The sequence below is a fragment of the Haemaphysalis longicornis genome, unplaced genomic scaffold, assembly GCF_048455015.1.
Source record: "Haemaphysalis longicornis isolate Haplotype H1 unplaced genomic scaffold, Haemaphysalis longicornis Haplotype H1 scaffold_7, whole genome shotgun sequence".
In the NCBI taxonomy this organism is placed as follows: domain Eukaryota; kingdom Metazoa; phylum Arthropoda; class Arachnida; order Ixodida; family Ixodidae; genus Haemaphysalis; species Haemaphysalis longicornis.
In genome coordinates, this window is record NW_027526422.1 from 44,265,183 (window position 1) to 44,282,471 (window position 17,289).

At 45.4% G+C, this 17,289-nt stretch overlaps 1 protein-coding gene across 2 annotated transcripts in view; it reads right to left on the reverse strand.

Annotated features, from left to right (window-relative positions):
• The window catches only part of Plod (procollagen lysyl hydroxylase), a 152,119-nt gene that overhangs the window by 101,613 nt on the left and 33,217 nt on the right, over window positions 1-17,289 (reverse strand). For both annotated transcript variants that reach the window (XM_077677024.1, XM_077677025.1), the window contains 2 exons: window positions 3,812-3,913; window positions 3,151-3,276 (listed from right to left, as the gene is read on the reverse strand). In XM_077677024.1, coding sequence (XP_077533150.1) covers window positions 3,151-3,276; window positions 3,812-3,913 — 228 coding nt within the window. The remainder of the gene's footprint in view (window positions 1-3,150; window positions 3,277-3,811; window positions 3,914-17,289) is intronic.

Below are 17,289 nucleotides of genomic sequence, written 5' to 3' on the forward strand. Positions count from 1 at the left end.
GCGTTCGTGCGTTCACCAATGCGGCGATCACTTCGTGAGACACAGTAGGTATGCGCTGTCTCCCAGAAGACTGCAGTGCGCCCTGCGCACAAATTTCGCATTAGAAAGTATCGTAATCGTCAGCCAGATTTTTTTGTCCACGTAACATGCAAAAACAAACTAAAAAATGATAAGAAATCGAAAAAGAAATGATGGCTGCATGCAGACTACCTTTTCTTATAGTTTTTTTTTTCTCTTTTTTTGCCGGCGGCATATAACACCCCCAGAAAAATATTTCTGGCTATGCCATTGCTCATTAGCCTTTGTTTATGAAACAAAACGAGTCAGTCAGATGTGTAGCTCTTTTTCTTTTGTTTTTGTAACTTCCAAATTGGGATTAATTAAGGTCAAACGTACCTTCGGACAACTTTTTCTTGAAGGCATGCTTATACATATGGAGCATGCGTTTGAAAAGCCCCATGCATGCCTTTTACTTTAGGCCCCAAAGCTTGGTCCTGGCAAAAAATTCATTTTAGCCATGGCTAGTGCTACAGACAAGATTGAGTTGCCAGTTGCCTCCCAGTGAAAAAATATGCAGGCCAGGGATCTTATTACTGGCTTTCCAAACTGTTTTTTATCATAATTAAGTTCTGATTATGACACAGGTGCCACTTGGCAACACACAATCTGTTGGCTTTAGCCAACATTGGTTCTAGCAACCAGTATTCAAGCTGGTGTCAATCACTAGCCAAACACCATCATCCTCATAAAATAAAAATTTCTTTTTTGAAGAAACATCAAATGAACGAGAAGAAAAAAACATTGAGCCAATGCTTATCCAAGTTGCTGAACTGACTGTTTCGAGTCGGACTGTAGATGAAAACGAAAGAATTAAAGCTGTTCCACTTAATGTGAACGCTGTCGGAAGTGCAGAGCAGTGATTTGGCGCCATTATCCGCTCACTGCTACCACCCCATGCCATTCAAATTTCCCGCCTCCCCAGTGCTCGAGCGCTCTTTGACTGAAACTGTGCCAGTGAGAGTTCTGTTCTTTTTGTGCTTGCTTTTCCTCCCGCACGTGCCGGCGTTTCTACGGCCCCTTTTTTTTTCACTTACTATCGTAAAAACCAACCCAACGAGCTTTCATAACTAAATGAATGTGGGCGCTACCGGTTAATTACGTATATTTTGCCTCAAATGTACTTGCAGTTTTCTTTGCGCTAAACAACGGGAAGATGCATGACAAGCGCCAGCAGTTCACGAGTTTCAGACGTTTATGACTATATAAACCGCTTGGCCTTCGAAACCTCTGGGTTACACCGCGTCGACAGTCACGACGACGGAACGCCGTGTGGCTCTACTTGGGTACAGCGAGCGGGCTACGAAGACAAGGCGAGCCCATAAAGTGCTCTGCACTTAAAATAGAGGTGTAAACCAAAAATCTGGAGTCCCGAACCACCGGCATTGAACAGATGTCACAGTGGTCCCGCATATGTCCACCTTCTTAGCGCTGTGAGACCCATCATGGTACTTGTGTCATCACAAGTTTTTGGTTGTTTTTATCAATGCTTTGGTGCATAAAAACAATGCTTCTCAATAATGTGACATAGGTGTAACAAGGTATTAGGTTCATTTGACAAGCTTAGTCAATTTGTTTGACACGGGTCTACCATTTGTGTGGCGACGTCGTTGTTGACAAACAACACTTTTGAATACGGCTAAGGTCAGAAGACATTGAAATTCGCAGCGTGGTTCACGTCCAACAGGTGTTTGAAACGAGCCCGTCAGCACGTGCCCCGAAAATGGAATCACGCGAGTTCTGGCGGTGATACAATTTTTCTTTTTTAAATTAAAAGCGGATGGTTACACAGGCCAAAGATGAGTTACCTACGTTCACCCAAACCACGCCCCACCACTGAGGAAGGTTTATTTTTGAAAGAACAAATTTAAAGAAGGGCATACATCAACTCAAGATGAAGCATGCTCTAACACTCAGTTGAGGTCATCACTCCTGACATTGCAGGAAAACGTCAAAGAATCGTTATGCGAGACCACCAAATGACAGCGAGACTGCCCAAACTGTAGGCACCAAAAGTCAAAGAGCGCACAAAATCGCTCATAAATATATTGTACACACAATGTTGAAAGAATTAGCTCATGGGATCCTAAACTAAGCAGGACATGCATTTATCACGCCAACACCCCGTTATTTCAAAATTAAGGCCCGCCGTTTCATAGAATTCAGCCCTCGCGAAGGAACAGTAACAGCAGAAGCCACAGCCTACAAACAAAAACGGGCTGGCAGAGACCAGTTTAGACCACAGCAAAGGAGCAAGGAGGAAAGAATGCATGCAGCATTGCCCTCTTCTGTTAGTGGAATAGCAAGAGAAAAAAAAAGAAAGTGGGGAAGCTCTCTTGCTGCTCTTTCCGGCCTGAGGAGGAGCGAATTGCGTGTGCTCCAGAGGCTTGCCGGCGTGGGTTACCGGAGTTGCTTGCGCTGTTACACTTTCCTCTCGGCCATCAAGGTCACGGCGAAATTGCGCTTTCAGGCCAGCTTTTTATGGTCAAGAACTTTGTTGTAATAAAATTACACAAACACTTATCTTATTATAGTGAGATTAAATATACATGGCTTCCAATAAGCATTGGGATTCATCTACTTTGTAACTTCATTATACATTATATTGAAAATTTCGTTGCATATTGAGGTTTTACAATCCATATTTCGTACTTACCCATATACATGGGCATTGGCAGGGGGGGGGGGGGGGGTGCAACAGGGGCACTTGCCCCTCCCCCTCCCCCTCTTTCCCCTCAATACAATGGGTTTTCTCCCCTCAAGATAGAATCCTCCCGACGCCCATGCGTCGGGAGGAGGAAGTCCTACTTACTGAAAGAGAAAGAAGTCCTACACATCTATCGCACATTAGAGTCAGAATCTCAGACAACGGACCATGTCAATGGTTGTTCCTAAGCTACATCACCCAGAAAGGTTCTTTAGCGTCACAAGAGTCTTTCTTCCTCTTTGTGCTACCTAGATTCCGTAACCCTGTAGGCGAGTGATAGTGAAGCTTCTGCAAGTTTCAGTTTTGGTGTGCATCCCTGCGATGCAATTCCTCCGATGTCTGCCGCGAGTGCGCAATCTGAGCGGAAATGGAACAGGCAGACTCACTTTCGCTCCCGCTTGACCAAAGCCACGTAGTCGTGGGAACGTGCGTAGTAGCCATCCATTGACAGGGCTCCCCAGAAGTTGGACCACAGGTTCTTCTCTCTCGACAGCAGTGGGGCAACAACGGTCCTGTAACATGCAAGTGGCAACACTTACTCCTTTCTTGTCTCTCCTGTTCCTCTCTTTCAATTACAAATGCAAACGTATTTCCTTTTTCTGTTTGTCCACCTGCCTGCCAGAGCACCCCTTAGCTCCCTTAACTTAGCACCCCTTGACTGAAAGTTCTCAAGTTTAGTCGACAATAAATGTTTGTCTCTCTCTCTCTGTTTTGATGCAACAATGTTGTACCATTTGGTACAACACCCGAGTTTATATGAGTGCAAAAATGTCCGCAAATGATCAGAATGTCACAATTTTGCAGAGTACTGCTACTTAAAATTGGCACAAAAGCAATTGCAGTTGAATTAAATGGAAGTAGCCAAACAAAAAAACAAAGTATGTACACATGAATAAGATTATCAGCATTAGAAGAGAGAGAGAGAGAGAGAGAGAGAGAGACCTTGCATACAAAATCTATTTACTGAAAGAAAAACTTCTCTATGCAAGACATTCGGCAAACAGTTCAATAGGCACGGAAAGCCTTCTTCTGAGAGGCGTTGCCTACCTGTTTGTTTCAATAAGTAGCCTCAGGGTACCAGGGTTGTCGAGTTGGACGTCGCCATCTACAAAGAATGCGTAGTCACAGTTGACCTTCAGGCATTCCTCCCTGAAAAATAGGTAGAAGAAAAGGAAAACACCTGCTTTAAAGCACACACTTGGTTTCATCTCGGTATCTGATATTGGTGTTCATCACTGCTCCATAAAACATGCCAAGAGCTGTCGCTCCTGAAACGCCACTGTAATTTTCACGCTGTGTGCAGGAGAATCAACTCTCCATAGGAGGAAAAATGCGCAAAGAGGTTTTATACCAAAGTGTTGGTTTTTCTTGCAGATAAATTATGTGTTTTACAGGTGAGCACACCACTGTGTTTGCTCAGAGGTATAGTATTGCTTGAATTATTTCCTTCAAAAGAAAAAGATGAGGGCTCAAGAAAAACTAATTATCCGTGACAGTACTCCTGCAGACGATGAAAAATGCAGGGTTCCAGCAAATTGCACAAAACTGGGTGCTACATAGTGCAACCTCGATAGTATATGTGCACCCACTTAACATCAGTTGGATTAAAAAGTAGCTACACCAAACCCTCGAGCCAGAATTCCAAACTTTGAGAGAAGTGGTTGGAGAGAAAAAGATAACAAGGAACCCCTGCTCCCCTTTCTCAGCAAGAAGTTCCAGTGTTAGTAACTAAAGATGAGGTAGGAAAGGCGGTTGAAGGGATGAAGAGAGAAGAAGCTGCAGGAGATGATGGAATAACCATGGATCACCTAAAGGACGGAGAGGCCACTGCGCTAGAAAAGCGTGCAAAATTGTTCTCGGAATGCCCCAGGACTCGGAATAACAGGACAAGTTACAGCTAGGCTGGAGAAATGCCAGCATAATTCTAATCCACAAGAAGGCTCATGTCAAGGAGCTTAAGAATAACTGACCTATCAGCCCACTCTTAAGTTGTACAAAAGTTTAACATTTTTTTAACAAATAGCTATGTGAAATGCCACGTTAATCATTTAAAAGTGTTTAAAACAGCTCCGTAGCAGACGCCAGCACGCCTTCTGTCGGATCCCACAAACAGCCATAATACGGAAGCAACATTTCTGCAAGCACAGTGACCAGTTTATTGGCTAAACATGCAGCTGGAGAACCGGTCGGACCCCGCTGGGCGTACTTTTCCTAAGGTGGCCGTGTGCGCAAAGAGATTGCGCACAGGCTTGCTCCTCAGCTGCTGGCTGCTCCCTCGCCAGCTGCAATGCCACTTTAGCCTCACCATAATGAGCCCGCTTTTAAAGCGAAAGTTTTCTTAACCGGACCGATGGCGTCCTGTCAAAAAAACTAATGCATTTCCTCACTGACCGGTTGGCAGATCGAAAAGCTCTCATAACAAATTAAAGCCGTTCCACTCAATGTGAAAGCTGTTGGAAGTGCAGAGCAGTGATTTGCTATAATTGGCTGTAGCGCCGTTATCCGCTCCCTCCTACTACCCAATGGAAGTCAAATTTCTTGCCTTCGCTGTGCTCATGAGCCCCCTGCTTGAAAACTGCCCCAGCGGGAGTTCTGTTCTTTTTGTGCTTGTTTTTCCTCCCGAAAAGTGCCGGCGTTGCACTGCCACTTTTTTTCGCTTACTGTCGTCAAAACCAACCCAACGAGCGTTCCTAACTAAATGACCGCAGGCGCTGCCGGTTAATTACGTATATTTTGCCTCAAATGTACCTACAGTTTTCGTTGCGTTAAACAACGGGGAGATGTATGACAAGCGCCTGCGGTTCATGAGTTTCCAACGCTTATGGCTATATAAACCGCTTGGCTGTCGAAGCTTCTGGGTTACGCCGCGACGACAGCCGCTACTACGGAACGCCGTGTGGCTCTACCTGGGTCCAGCGTGCGAACTATGACGACAAGGCAAGTCCCTAAAGTGCTGTGCACTTAAAGCAGGGTCCTAGCGCCTTCATATTTTGATAGAAGGTGGCTTAAATTGTTCCTGGGAAAATGTCTTCCCAGCAACGCAGTCGTGTTTGGAGGTGAAGCTGACCTTTACGGTGTCAGTGTAAGCTCGGTCAGAGTCCTTCAATGCTTTACTGGTCACGAAACTGCTCCGTAACTCAATGGGAGAGCTTCATATGCTGCGTTTGGCCGCCGCGCCGTGGCGCCACCCTCTCACTGAGGTCACTCCTCGGGCGGCGTTGCGCTTGCTCGAACGGCGGAGCCGCGGCGAGGTGTGTTTGTTTTGTGCGGGAAAAAAATGTATCGTGCATATCGCGCTTTTGTGATGCGACTTAAGTAGTGCAACGACGATGCCGAACATGTGTTGCGTCCCGGGATGTCGTTCCTTGTACAACGATACCACAGAAAATGTTTCCTTGTTCTGTTGACCGAGCGACGGGCAGCTGTGTGATAAATGGAGGGGCGTCATTCCAAGGCAAGCAACGGGAGATTTCAGCTTCGATTATAAGTGTGCCGCAGTGTGTGGAAATGCACTGTGTGTGAGAATGGAAAAAGCAATGTACCCTTTTGAGAGCATCGTGGACCTAGAATTGTACAAGGTTATCTTAAAGCCGGATTTTTGCCATATCAGTCAGTTTGTAGCGGTGCTTCATTACCTGTTTGCAAACTTGTATTACCTTGCGCTCAGGCTCGCGTGTAAAAAAGCTTTGGGACATCCTTGTGCTTTTACTTTGCATATTTCCGCGAATTATCCCTTAAGGTTCGTTTTGTTTGTTTTGTAACCGCGCGTGGCCGATTCCGGTTTCTTATCTGGCGTTTCAACCGGAGCGCCCGTTTGCTCTTTTTGTCGTGCGTCCGTCGGGCAATATTGTTTGATATGGAAAGGGTGCCACCTTGTCGCTAACTTGATTTTTTGTTTCTTCGACACTGTTCTCGATCCTGTTTCCATGCGGACTGCTTCCTCGCCGTTTGTGTTTCATTCTAGTATTTTGTAGTGCAGGAGATCCCTAGGTTATTGCGTTCAGAAAAGCTTTGCGTCGTTCTTGGCTACGTGGCAATATTCTGTTTCCTCCGTGTGCTGCACATCGCAGTGCGAAAAAAGAAATTTTTGTGCGCTGGACCACGCTCTTTTGTCTCCCTTCGTAACAATGAAATTTTTTGTTGCGTGTGATAAAATCAGTTTCATTGTTCTTTTTTCGCTTCCTGTTTTTGCAAGGATTGCAAAGCGTGGAAGCAGAAAGACACACGGTGCAGCATATATATCTTCGTGTTTTGATCCTTCGCGTTTCTGAGGCGTTTTAAATGCAGAGCATTTCTTTAACTCACGATGTCACCCGTTCTAGTTGTCCGTAGTAGTTCGCACCCCTCCCCCTACACTATATAAAAACATAATACTTACCGGCGCCTGGTTTCGATCCCACGACCCTGCGGGCGGAACGCAAGGTACATGGTGCTCTACCCACTGCGCCACAAAGCCGACACAGAATGGAGGGCTACGAACGCGCCTTATATCCTTGACTCATTCAACACCTGATCCTGGTGGGTGACTTTAACGTGGACATTCGCAAGGACGATTGGCTCGTTAGGCGGATGAAGGAGTTGCACGGTTTGGACTGCGTGTCTGATCACAACGACGTCAACATCAGAACCCCCACGACGATTCACGGATCGTGCATCGATCTCGTCTTCGTGTCGTCGTCATCGTCTGCGTCTACGTTGCGCGTTCGACCGTTGCTTCCCGATCCCTTGACGGTCCACTTCAGCGACCACAAGGCCGTCGTCCTCGGTGTCGTGCAACAACACCAACAGCAGCAGCAAGAACAAGAACAACTTCAACAATGACGTCTCCCATTGACCCCCTCGGGGGGACTAACTCAACCAGAGGCATCTAGACGTCGACGACGCAACAACAACAGCCAGAGAAGAAAAGAGAGAAGAGAAGAGAAGAATAATAATCATACCCACCTGCTAATAAATGATGTCACGTGACCACGTTAATTACATCTCCTCATTTAATTACAATACAACAGCCAACAGCAACAAGTGCAACAACATTAACGTAACGCAAACTACTTAACGTCGTGCGCCCCCGGAAATGCTCTGCAGTTGATCGTGCCCCTTGCGAGGGGGATGTTTCTGCCGTCGCTGCTGCATTTGGTCGTCTTTCCCCTGCCCCCTTGTCCTGCCTTCGTCGGCTTCGGCTCTCCACACTCTCCGGGGCCCTTTTTTAGATATTCTCAAGTATGTACCCACTCATTGAAACGACAGCACTATTGGGATATCTCTTTTAGCGTTCTGTGCATTCCAGAGCAATCAACGGATTCTGAACGACGCGTACTTGGTTTCTTTCAGTTTTTTTATTGTATTATCGATAGGCCCGCAGCAGTCCGTGACTACACAGCTACCGCATGTGTGATATTTACAACTTTGCTTTAAGAAAAGAAGTGATATAGATTTAAAAATCCGTAAACACGACGGCGCAGCGCTTGTGCTAGAGCACACAGAAGCCGTTGCCGTTCGCTGCCGAAGTCTACGGTAACTTTCTTCGAAAAATAAAACCCCATTGAAGGTAGGTGATAACCACAATAACTGGACTATTCATCGCTAACTACTATGAAAAAAAACACACCTAATCAGCGCGCAGACACCAAAAGCAGCGAGCGTTTGCATGCCAAGAGCTGGCCAATACGCCGCACGCGCAATGGCTGGATGACCTTCGTGCGGCGGTGGCGCCTGTAGTGGCGCGCGCGGTCCCTATATGAAGCGAGCGCCGAAGTTTTGTGACCAGTAAAGCATTGAAGGACTCTGGCTCGGTCTTTGTACGCTGGCTTTCCCGCATTACCTGTTCTGCAGTGAAGCACGACCATCTATGGACGGAGTATGACTACAAAGAACAGCTCTAACTCTTGTGTTATCAGAAGTATACTGAAACAAATTACATGACAATTACCCACTAAGACAACTCTACATATGTGAAACTGGGCTTCTATTGCATTCTAAGGAGTACAGTAATGTGCCTTTATCTCATAAATCATGTATCGGTATACATTTAGATTGTTCATAGATGCCTTCACTTAGTGCACGGAAAAATCACCACTTTCATGCTTCTCTCAACTGTCGTTAGGAAAGGACGGTAGATTTTTTTCAATTTTAGAAGTTTCAAAATCGACGATTTTTGCTGGTTGGTTGCGGCATGCATGTGTGTTACTTCAGCTGTCATATTTTGTATCTTGCAGTCTCTTCAGAGTTTTCAGGGGCGAAATTTCCACAGCAGTTGCCCTTGATCCGAGTAAACAAACACTGTATGCAGTTGAACCCGTTTATATCGAATCATCCTGTATATCAAACTATTTCTGGTCATGGTATATTTGCAGTGAGAATATACACAGCAAAAATTAAGCCTATATCAAACAAAAATACCAGCAATTCCCGATATATCGAACGCCAAATTCCGCAGAAGTGCCCCCCTAGTTGGCTTTCCCTTACAGCAGAGGAGAAATTCTGCAGGTGCACCCCTAAAAGCGGTTTAGCCCGGCTGTTCATGAGCAGCGAGCAGCTCTTTCCCCTTCTCCCTAGCTCTTTCTTGTGACTGCACCACCGTGCCGTGTAGAGCAAGCCATCGACACCCCATGCAAAAAATGATCCTGGCCGATCCACCATGCTTTTTTTGTTGTTTTTCATTGTGTCTGCGACGTTCGCGCTTTGTGGGCTTTCTTCTGGGATGGTATTCTGACTTTTGTTCATTTTAAGAACGCCTGTTTCATGTCCATTTCATCGTGACGTACTTCAGGCTGCAGGCAGGCTTTGGGTTGACTTTTGCGCACCTGTTTTTGCAAACACATTTTAAACAATTAAACCTCTTTTGAACTATCTTTTATGTATTTATTTGAATGTATTATGAGCACCCAAACATGATAAGGTTTTTCTATGACGAAGTTGAAAGTTTTCACAACAAGGGGACGGGTGCTAAACATGGCAGCTGAATATTCAGCCAGCTGTTTCCTGTGGCAGTAAAACGTAAACAATGCTATGGCTCCACATTTTTTTCGCGCTTCGACCACGATTTTTATATCGATGACAATGACTGTGTATCAAGATCATACAACCCTCTGTTACATATTTCGGCACCGACACACTTGCGGCCTGCTGACGCGAGCTTTCCCAAGAGACAGGAATGGTTCGTTAAAACGTTGGAATTTCTGTAGTACTCTTCGAGTGAAAACACGTGAGTGGTCGCTATTTTCGTTTCTTAACTACATGCCTGCTTCGCATAAAGTCTACAAACGTTAAGTTGGTATATGTGTTCATCAAGCACAAATAAATGCTTATAAATTTCATTTCGAGTGCTTGTGTAATTTTGGTCGTTTGCTTGACAGCTATCAAACTCGCAGACGATCGTTTATGTCACTGCATGATGGCGACGAGATAGATGCACTGGCTCGTGGAGGGCTGCGATAGCGATATCATTTCTTGGCTACCGGCCACTAACTGAAAGCCACTGAGTGAAGAAACGAAGGGCGCATATCACTTAGTCCTACACACTGAAGCAGAATGCTGCAGCAGGCATTTAGAACGGGCTAATATTACTTCTTGCCCTCCGGTTCTGCCGGCAAGCCAACAACAAGGTGATGACCGGTACATTCCCATTAGAACTGCCACAAGCATTTGCTCCGAATCGTCTGCTCCGAGAAGCCTCGGTTCAACGCGTTGCTCCGCCATGCTTGCGTTGTGTCACATCCGGTTGTTCACTTCTAACCAATCAGGGCTCGCTCAAAACTTGCACTTTTGAAACAGACACGAAATAAACAAAACTTAAAAACACTTCCCCTGAAGTGTAGTTGTGGTGGCTAGCGTTAGTGTCACTAAATAAAGGCTTATTAGACGGCTCTAGCTAGCATAAAGCGGCTGAATTTGCCTTTCGCCATGAAGCTGACCATCATAAATCAAGTCAAACGATAAATCAAGTCGGACGTCTCTGCGGCGCACGATATTCCCAAGAGCACCCTCAGCATGATCAGCAGGAAGCTTAGATTAGCCTTCTTGAAATAGGTTCTGGGCAGGTGTTACTGAAGAAGCCATCTGACATTGCTTCAAATCTGCCACTTGTGCGTGCCTGTGATGACTTCGAAAATCCTGAGGAGTGCTGCGGAGCCACCGCCAGTGTTGCCAAAGTGTGAAGCGTGCTGTTGGAATTTCTGGACACCATTGCCAGATCAACGGCGGCGAACGCAAGCGAAAGCGGGTGCAACGAGGAAAGCAACAACCATCCTTTGCTCACAATGTGCGAGGTGATTGGTGCACTCGCACTGGTCCAGCGCTTCTTCCTGAATGTGAAACTTTGCAGCCTCAGTTGCTCCGATTCTCAAGCAAGGTTGCTCAAGCAGAAGACACAAGACGATTTCATGCAAGAGCAAGGCAGTTTCATCAATAAAGTGTTTTTATAAATGGTATGTGCTTTGATGACATCCAATTCCTTAGCATGCTTATATCGAACTATCCCCTATACCAAACTGATGGGTGTTATTTTGCGAGTTCAATGTAACCAGGTTTGACTGCATTTCCAAAAACCGAGGAACAGCCTATTTTGAGGAAAGGCTACAGTCAAACCCGATTATAACGAACCCGGATAGAGCGAATTATGCTATATATTGAACAAAGAAATATCAGTTACGAAAATACACGCGAAACATATTCCTTATAACGAAGTTCACATCTGATATACTATCGAACTCGGTGCGCCAAGAATTGCCGCCAAAATGCATTGTCTCGGAGCGGCGATCGAGATGTTGATTGGCTGCGATGGAGATGTTGAGCCTCCCATGGAGCGACGTGACTCCCGGCACTTTCTGTAACTGTTAACGACGCAACTGACTCACGATTAAACCCTCCCAGTCAGCGTGTCCAGACCAAGATGGAAGCATCGGCGAACTGTGGGAAGAGCCCGCCAACGTTCCCGATGTTGTGCTGAAAGGAGTGCCCTTCGAGGATTGCCTGAGTGTCGACGATGACGTTGCCCTCACTGTGAGCCCCTCAGACGCCGACACAGTCGCCGATGTCATGGCTGCTGGCACTGCTGGAAGCACCGAAGAGGTGGGGGATGTCGCGAGCGGAAGCCGTCCGATGCTAAATGAAGCGCTTTCGGCAGTCAATGTGCTCCACCAATATTGCTTCGATATTGAAGGACACTGACTGCAGCTGATGCAAATGATGTCTCATGTAGAGAATGCTGTGCTAGTTGACGCCTCCAAAACGAAGGTGAAAACAAGAATTACCGCTTTTTGGGAAAGTAGGTAGTTACAGTGAAAAGGAGCTTTATTGCTTGCAATAAATATAGTTTTCTGTATGGTAATGGCATACTTTATTATGTTCGTTTCTGCATGCGGGGATGGCAGGAGGACGGGGGGTGGGGGTAGGGGGGTCCCGCGTACTGCAAACTCATAACAAAAAACTCGTTATTGGCGGGTTAGGCTATTTCGAACTATTCGATATATCGAACTAATTGTGGCGCATATTGCAGTTCGCTATAACCGGGTTTGACTGTACTCGAAAGTGAATCACTATCATGTCATTAATCAGGTAATTTCCTTTGCTAGGAATTTATAGACTACAAGAGGTGTTTGATGCAGTGGACCTTGCTGCAGTACTGCAAACCTTGTGCGATGAAAGAATAGAGAAGCTTGATAAAGAGCTCTTAGAGGGCGCATGTGAGGGACGCACGGGCCTGATAATCGTCCATAAAGAAGAGTGGGAAGTTCCCTATCTCCTATCATGAAGGGCATGAGACAAAGAGACACTATCTCTCAAAAATCACTTAGAGCCCGTCTGTAGAGGTCAAAAGGTGATTGGAAGCATTTAGGAAGCTTGACTGGGAGAAGCCAGAGAAAGTACAACCAAATGGAGAATGTTTAAGCCACTTTAGATGTTCAGACGAGTCTCGTTTCATGAGTATGAAGAGCATCCGTGAAGGATGCCTCGAGAACTAAACTCGGAAGTCTTAATTTCGACCTTTTTATGTTCACACACTGGTCAAGGTTGCGAGAACAAAATTTAGGCAACAGACTCCAAAGTGGCAAGAGTCCACTTTTAACAGCAGACTACAATAAAAGTGCTGAGAAACTACGACACTGTGCATGTGGATTGCTACCACTTACGGGTCTCTTAGTTTGGAAATATGCGGAGTAGAGAAAACAACGAGCAACTCACAGGGCGAGGTTGCGTGCGTGCCACTCTTTCTTGGCCTCAAACACATCCAGGTACTTGACAGAACGATACGACGGTCCTTGCTCCTCCACAAACTTGTTCACCTCGGCTTCGTGAAACTCCACCTGGGGACAACACGGATAGTAAAAACTACGAGTTGAGGGTTTACACTAGAATTCAGTGCATTAGCTCGACACGGTGGACAAATTTCCCCTTTTGCTTATGAGGCTAGTATTAGCAGTGGTCAGTGGGAGGTAGGCTACAAACCTTAGACGCCAACCATGTATAGGCTGATATTAAGAGTGCAACAAGTCAAGAAGAAAAAGGATGGTGGTAGTACCATATTGTGCCCCCAACATTGCACAGACTAAAACTGCTAACAGAAGAGATAAAAAGTTTTGTTGCTAGAGACATCTTGATGCAACAACTTCACCATTCTATGAGAAAATTACAACCTAGCTCAAGCTCCATCATCTATGCCAAACAACCAAAAGACCTAAGATGGATTCAACCAATGGATTCAACCAAGGTTTAAATCCATTAATGAAGTCACACCATCGTGTAACTTCATATTTGGCATGTTGAACTGCACAAAAACTAGTGCAGACCGACATAATTAATTGCAGCGAAAATCTTGTCATTCAGTCAGTTTCAACAATCACTGAGTTAATTGTCATTTAACTTCTCAGTAGATATACAACAATGAAAAGTTGGATAAAGATTGCCCACGTGACAGAAGTACAAGCTTCTCACTTAGCGTGCACAGGTGCTTAAAGGGGCCATGCAGACAAAATACACGTTTGTTTTATTCGAAAGATTTTGTTTTATAGTTCCCCCAGTGCTTGTCCGGAAGCAAACGATGCTTTATTCACTGAAAAATTAATCAATTTAAAGTAAAATTTTGATTATCCCGCCAAATCGTACGTTTTCGTGACGTCTGCAATGACATCACAAGAACTGCTCTGCAGTCGATTGCGGAGCCTCGTTTACTATTAGTCAACCTAGGTGGCGCAACCATACCACAAAGGGCCGTTTTCTGCCTTTGCTTTGTTTTTGACCGTATTTGTACCTGGCTTGTTTTTGTAAAGGTAAAAAAATAACCGTTTCATGGAACATGGTGTTCGCTCGGCAAGTATGGTCATGCAAGACAATATCACTTACGCCAATCGGCCATTGTCGTCTGAGACAACTTCAAAGCGCCGCATTGCTGTGCAGCTAAAACAAGCATAGTGCGCGCAGTACCAGCAGCAGTAAGCATCGATACTTCTATGTTTACATGCACTTTCGTAACTTCCACTGTTTACCCCACCCTTCTTGCTGCTGTAAAGTGAGTATGGTTTACATTAAAGCGCAAACAGCTCGTTCAGCAAGCGTGTAAGCCCTGTCTAATTTGCGCTTGCTTTCAGCGGCCTCAGCCAATCACAGAGCTGCCACATATGATGTCATAGGTTCTGTTGCGGGAAATGAGCTAGTGGGTCGCATGGCCATTCCCTTTTTTCCTAATTATATAGCTTATTTGAGCGAAGTTTATGTTGAAAGTGGCGTCAGTATGATTACAATTAGGCAAGCTTTCGAATGAATTGAACGTGTTTTGTCTGCATGGCCCCTTTAAAAAGGTAACCACATTACATTAGAACGAGTAGTTATTCTACTGACACAATGTCTGGTTCGTGGCACAAAAGAACAGGATTGTATGTCTAGGGCTGATAAGACCTCTTGCTTCTCGACAGTACTGTTAGCGCCTCAAGGACTCAAGTGTCTCAAATCCATAAGCATCAAAACTGATACCACAGCACCCAGGTAACTGCAGCAGTGGACAAAGAGGCTCTGCAAAGTGCACTATTAAAGTCTGTTCAGCTTCATTTGTGTCCCATCCAAAATCTACTCAGCCTGTCAGGAGTTGCATTTAATGGGACCTAAACTTGCTGAATGTTCCAAAACCAAGCAACTCTCAGCTTGCTTGTTTGGTTACAACTGCTGTTTGCATTTTCCAACAAACGGGATTACTGCTGTGATGGCTTCCACAGCAATCCCATTTCTAAAAAAATTTGTTTAGTGATAATCACGAATGAATTCCAAATTTGGGTTTTAACATCATAACTTGGTGCATGACGGGGCTCTAGGCTAACGCTAAGCCTTATGGTACTGTGTACTACATTTTTTCACAATTTCTTGTTCCCTTTGATAAAAAAAAGTCTTCTCAAGCTTCACCACCATACTTATTACAGAGTTGGTAGTACGTCCAAAAAGTTGATAATTTCAAGTTACATAATAGGTGGTTGTGTATGCTAGCAGTAACATGAAAAGCAGTGACAAAGACGCACACTGCGCAAGCCTCAGTAAGCTGGGCACTGAGACTGGAGCAGGTTGAAGCTAGTAAATAAATAAATCAGCGCACACAACCGCCAACCAAGCAAACGAGCTTTACACTATACTGAAAAATGAAACCCCGTAATGACACAGCGGCATTCCGTAGTGGCATGTAAAAGAAAGCTCATACGTGATAAGCCAACACCTACAAGTCTTAGTTGTTTGGGGACCCCTTTTTTATGTAATGTGTTTGTGGAGCTCTCTAAATATTAATGATGGCAGTGGTAGGAAGGGTGGCAAATAGGGTGGTCAAACTTACACTCCCCCTTCTGCTTCCTGGTGCTCTCAAAAGTACCTATGATGTGTGCTGGCACCTCCTAGCCTCCCCTCCGCAGACCATGCTCCAAAATGTCCACCCCCCATTGTTGGGTTCTATTTTTTTTTTTTATCAACAAGTCATAATTATTCCAATTCAAAATTGTCCCACTTGTCGTCAAATCAAGGCAAGAGCCCTACATCAGCATTTACAGCGCGATAGATGTCTTGCACTCAAGAATTTCTTGTTAGATCCCCAGCTCAGGCACCCTTGCACATCCTGGTTTTTCCTGTATCCCTGCTTTGAAGGAGTACTGAGACGAAATTGTTGGGTTACGTTTTTTTCGCTGCTATGGGTGCCTACCAGCCCACTAATCATAGAATGGCACATTAGACAGTCAATCGCAGAGTAAATAATCCCTTATGACCTCATTAATTCATTTTAGTTTCCATTTCGACACAACGATCATCGAGATAGCTGGCTTGTGATGTGACCGTTCGTGTCACACCACTGCCAGTCTGGATGCACGCGCACCCAGACCGGTCGTGGTTTCTGCCATCTCCATGTGCCCGGGCAGCATGACGCCAATCCCAAAACAGTGACGTGATACACATGGCAGAGCAGTACGCACCAACCACAGCCAGCACATTGGTCACGTCACAGGAGCCCTCACGTCAGCAGTTTGGGGCGGGAGCCATGCCAGGAGCAGATGGCATCACACTGATGCCGATGTTGAAAGCGCATCCATTCTGAGCTTTCCCGTGTGTGCAATGATTAAAATGAATTTAAAATATGATATACTGAACAGTTACTGTTGAAACTTGCTGGGAGATACTTCCATATACAAAAAAATCCTTTTAGATAGTTATCTCAGCATTGAAATTTTCGGTAGTCCTCCAATCGCCCCATTTCCTGTCGCAGTGACCTCCGGTTCCAATTCTGTGAAACTACTACGACACAGGGGTGCCGCCTGCCCGCAACACTCACAGCGTTGTGCACAAACAGGTGGATCTTGTCCCTGGGGTAGTTGAGCCTGTACACCTTCATCAGGGCCTCCCGCAGGAACGGCACGGGCTGCTCCACAAAGACGGCGAGCAGGACCCTGGGCAATTCCGCCGCCTGCAAACAGCAGGAACAGCTTTTACTCAGTGGCCCCTGCGAGGGATGCCAGGTGGCAACGCTAACCTCCTTGTCGGAAAGGCTGAAGGTGTCGAAGCAGACGCGACAGCCAGCCATGTCGTTCCAGGCCTTGGCAATGTAGTTTCCCAAGTTGTTCAGGGTGATCTGTGGGCCGAGGAGCAGCAGACAATTAGGTTAGGTAAATCCAAAGGAATGGCGATTTCAAATTTTCAGCTTTATGTGTGTTAAACAGCAAGTGGACTTCAATGAAGCACATCACAGTGCAGGACTCCAGGGTAATTTACCATGGGGTTAAACTTCTACAGATTAACCTCGTTATAACGAGCTCTGATATAGCGAATTATTGGCAATTGTGAACTAAATACAAACTTTGGTTGGTCATGCTTTATATCAATGACACTTATTCTTTTACATAACGAAACTGAAACCATGAGAGCCGCGAGATATCGGATATAACGAAGAAATATTTGACCAAGAGGCTGAGAAGCTAATTGGAAAACCCCCCCTTAGTCCTAAACTGCTGTAGTATAAAGGCCTTTTGTTCGTGGACACTGTGGAAAACTTCATCCTTCACAGTGCT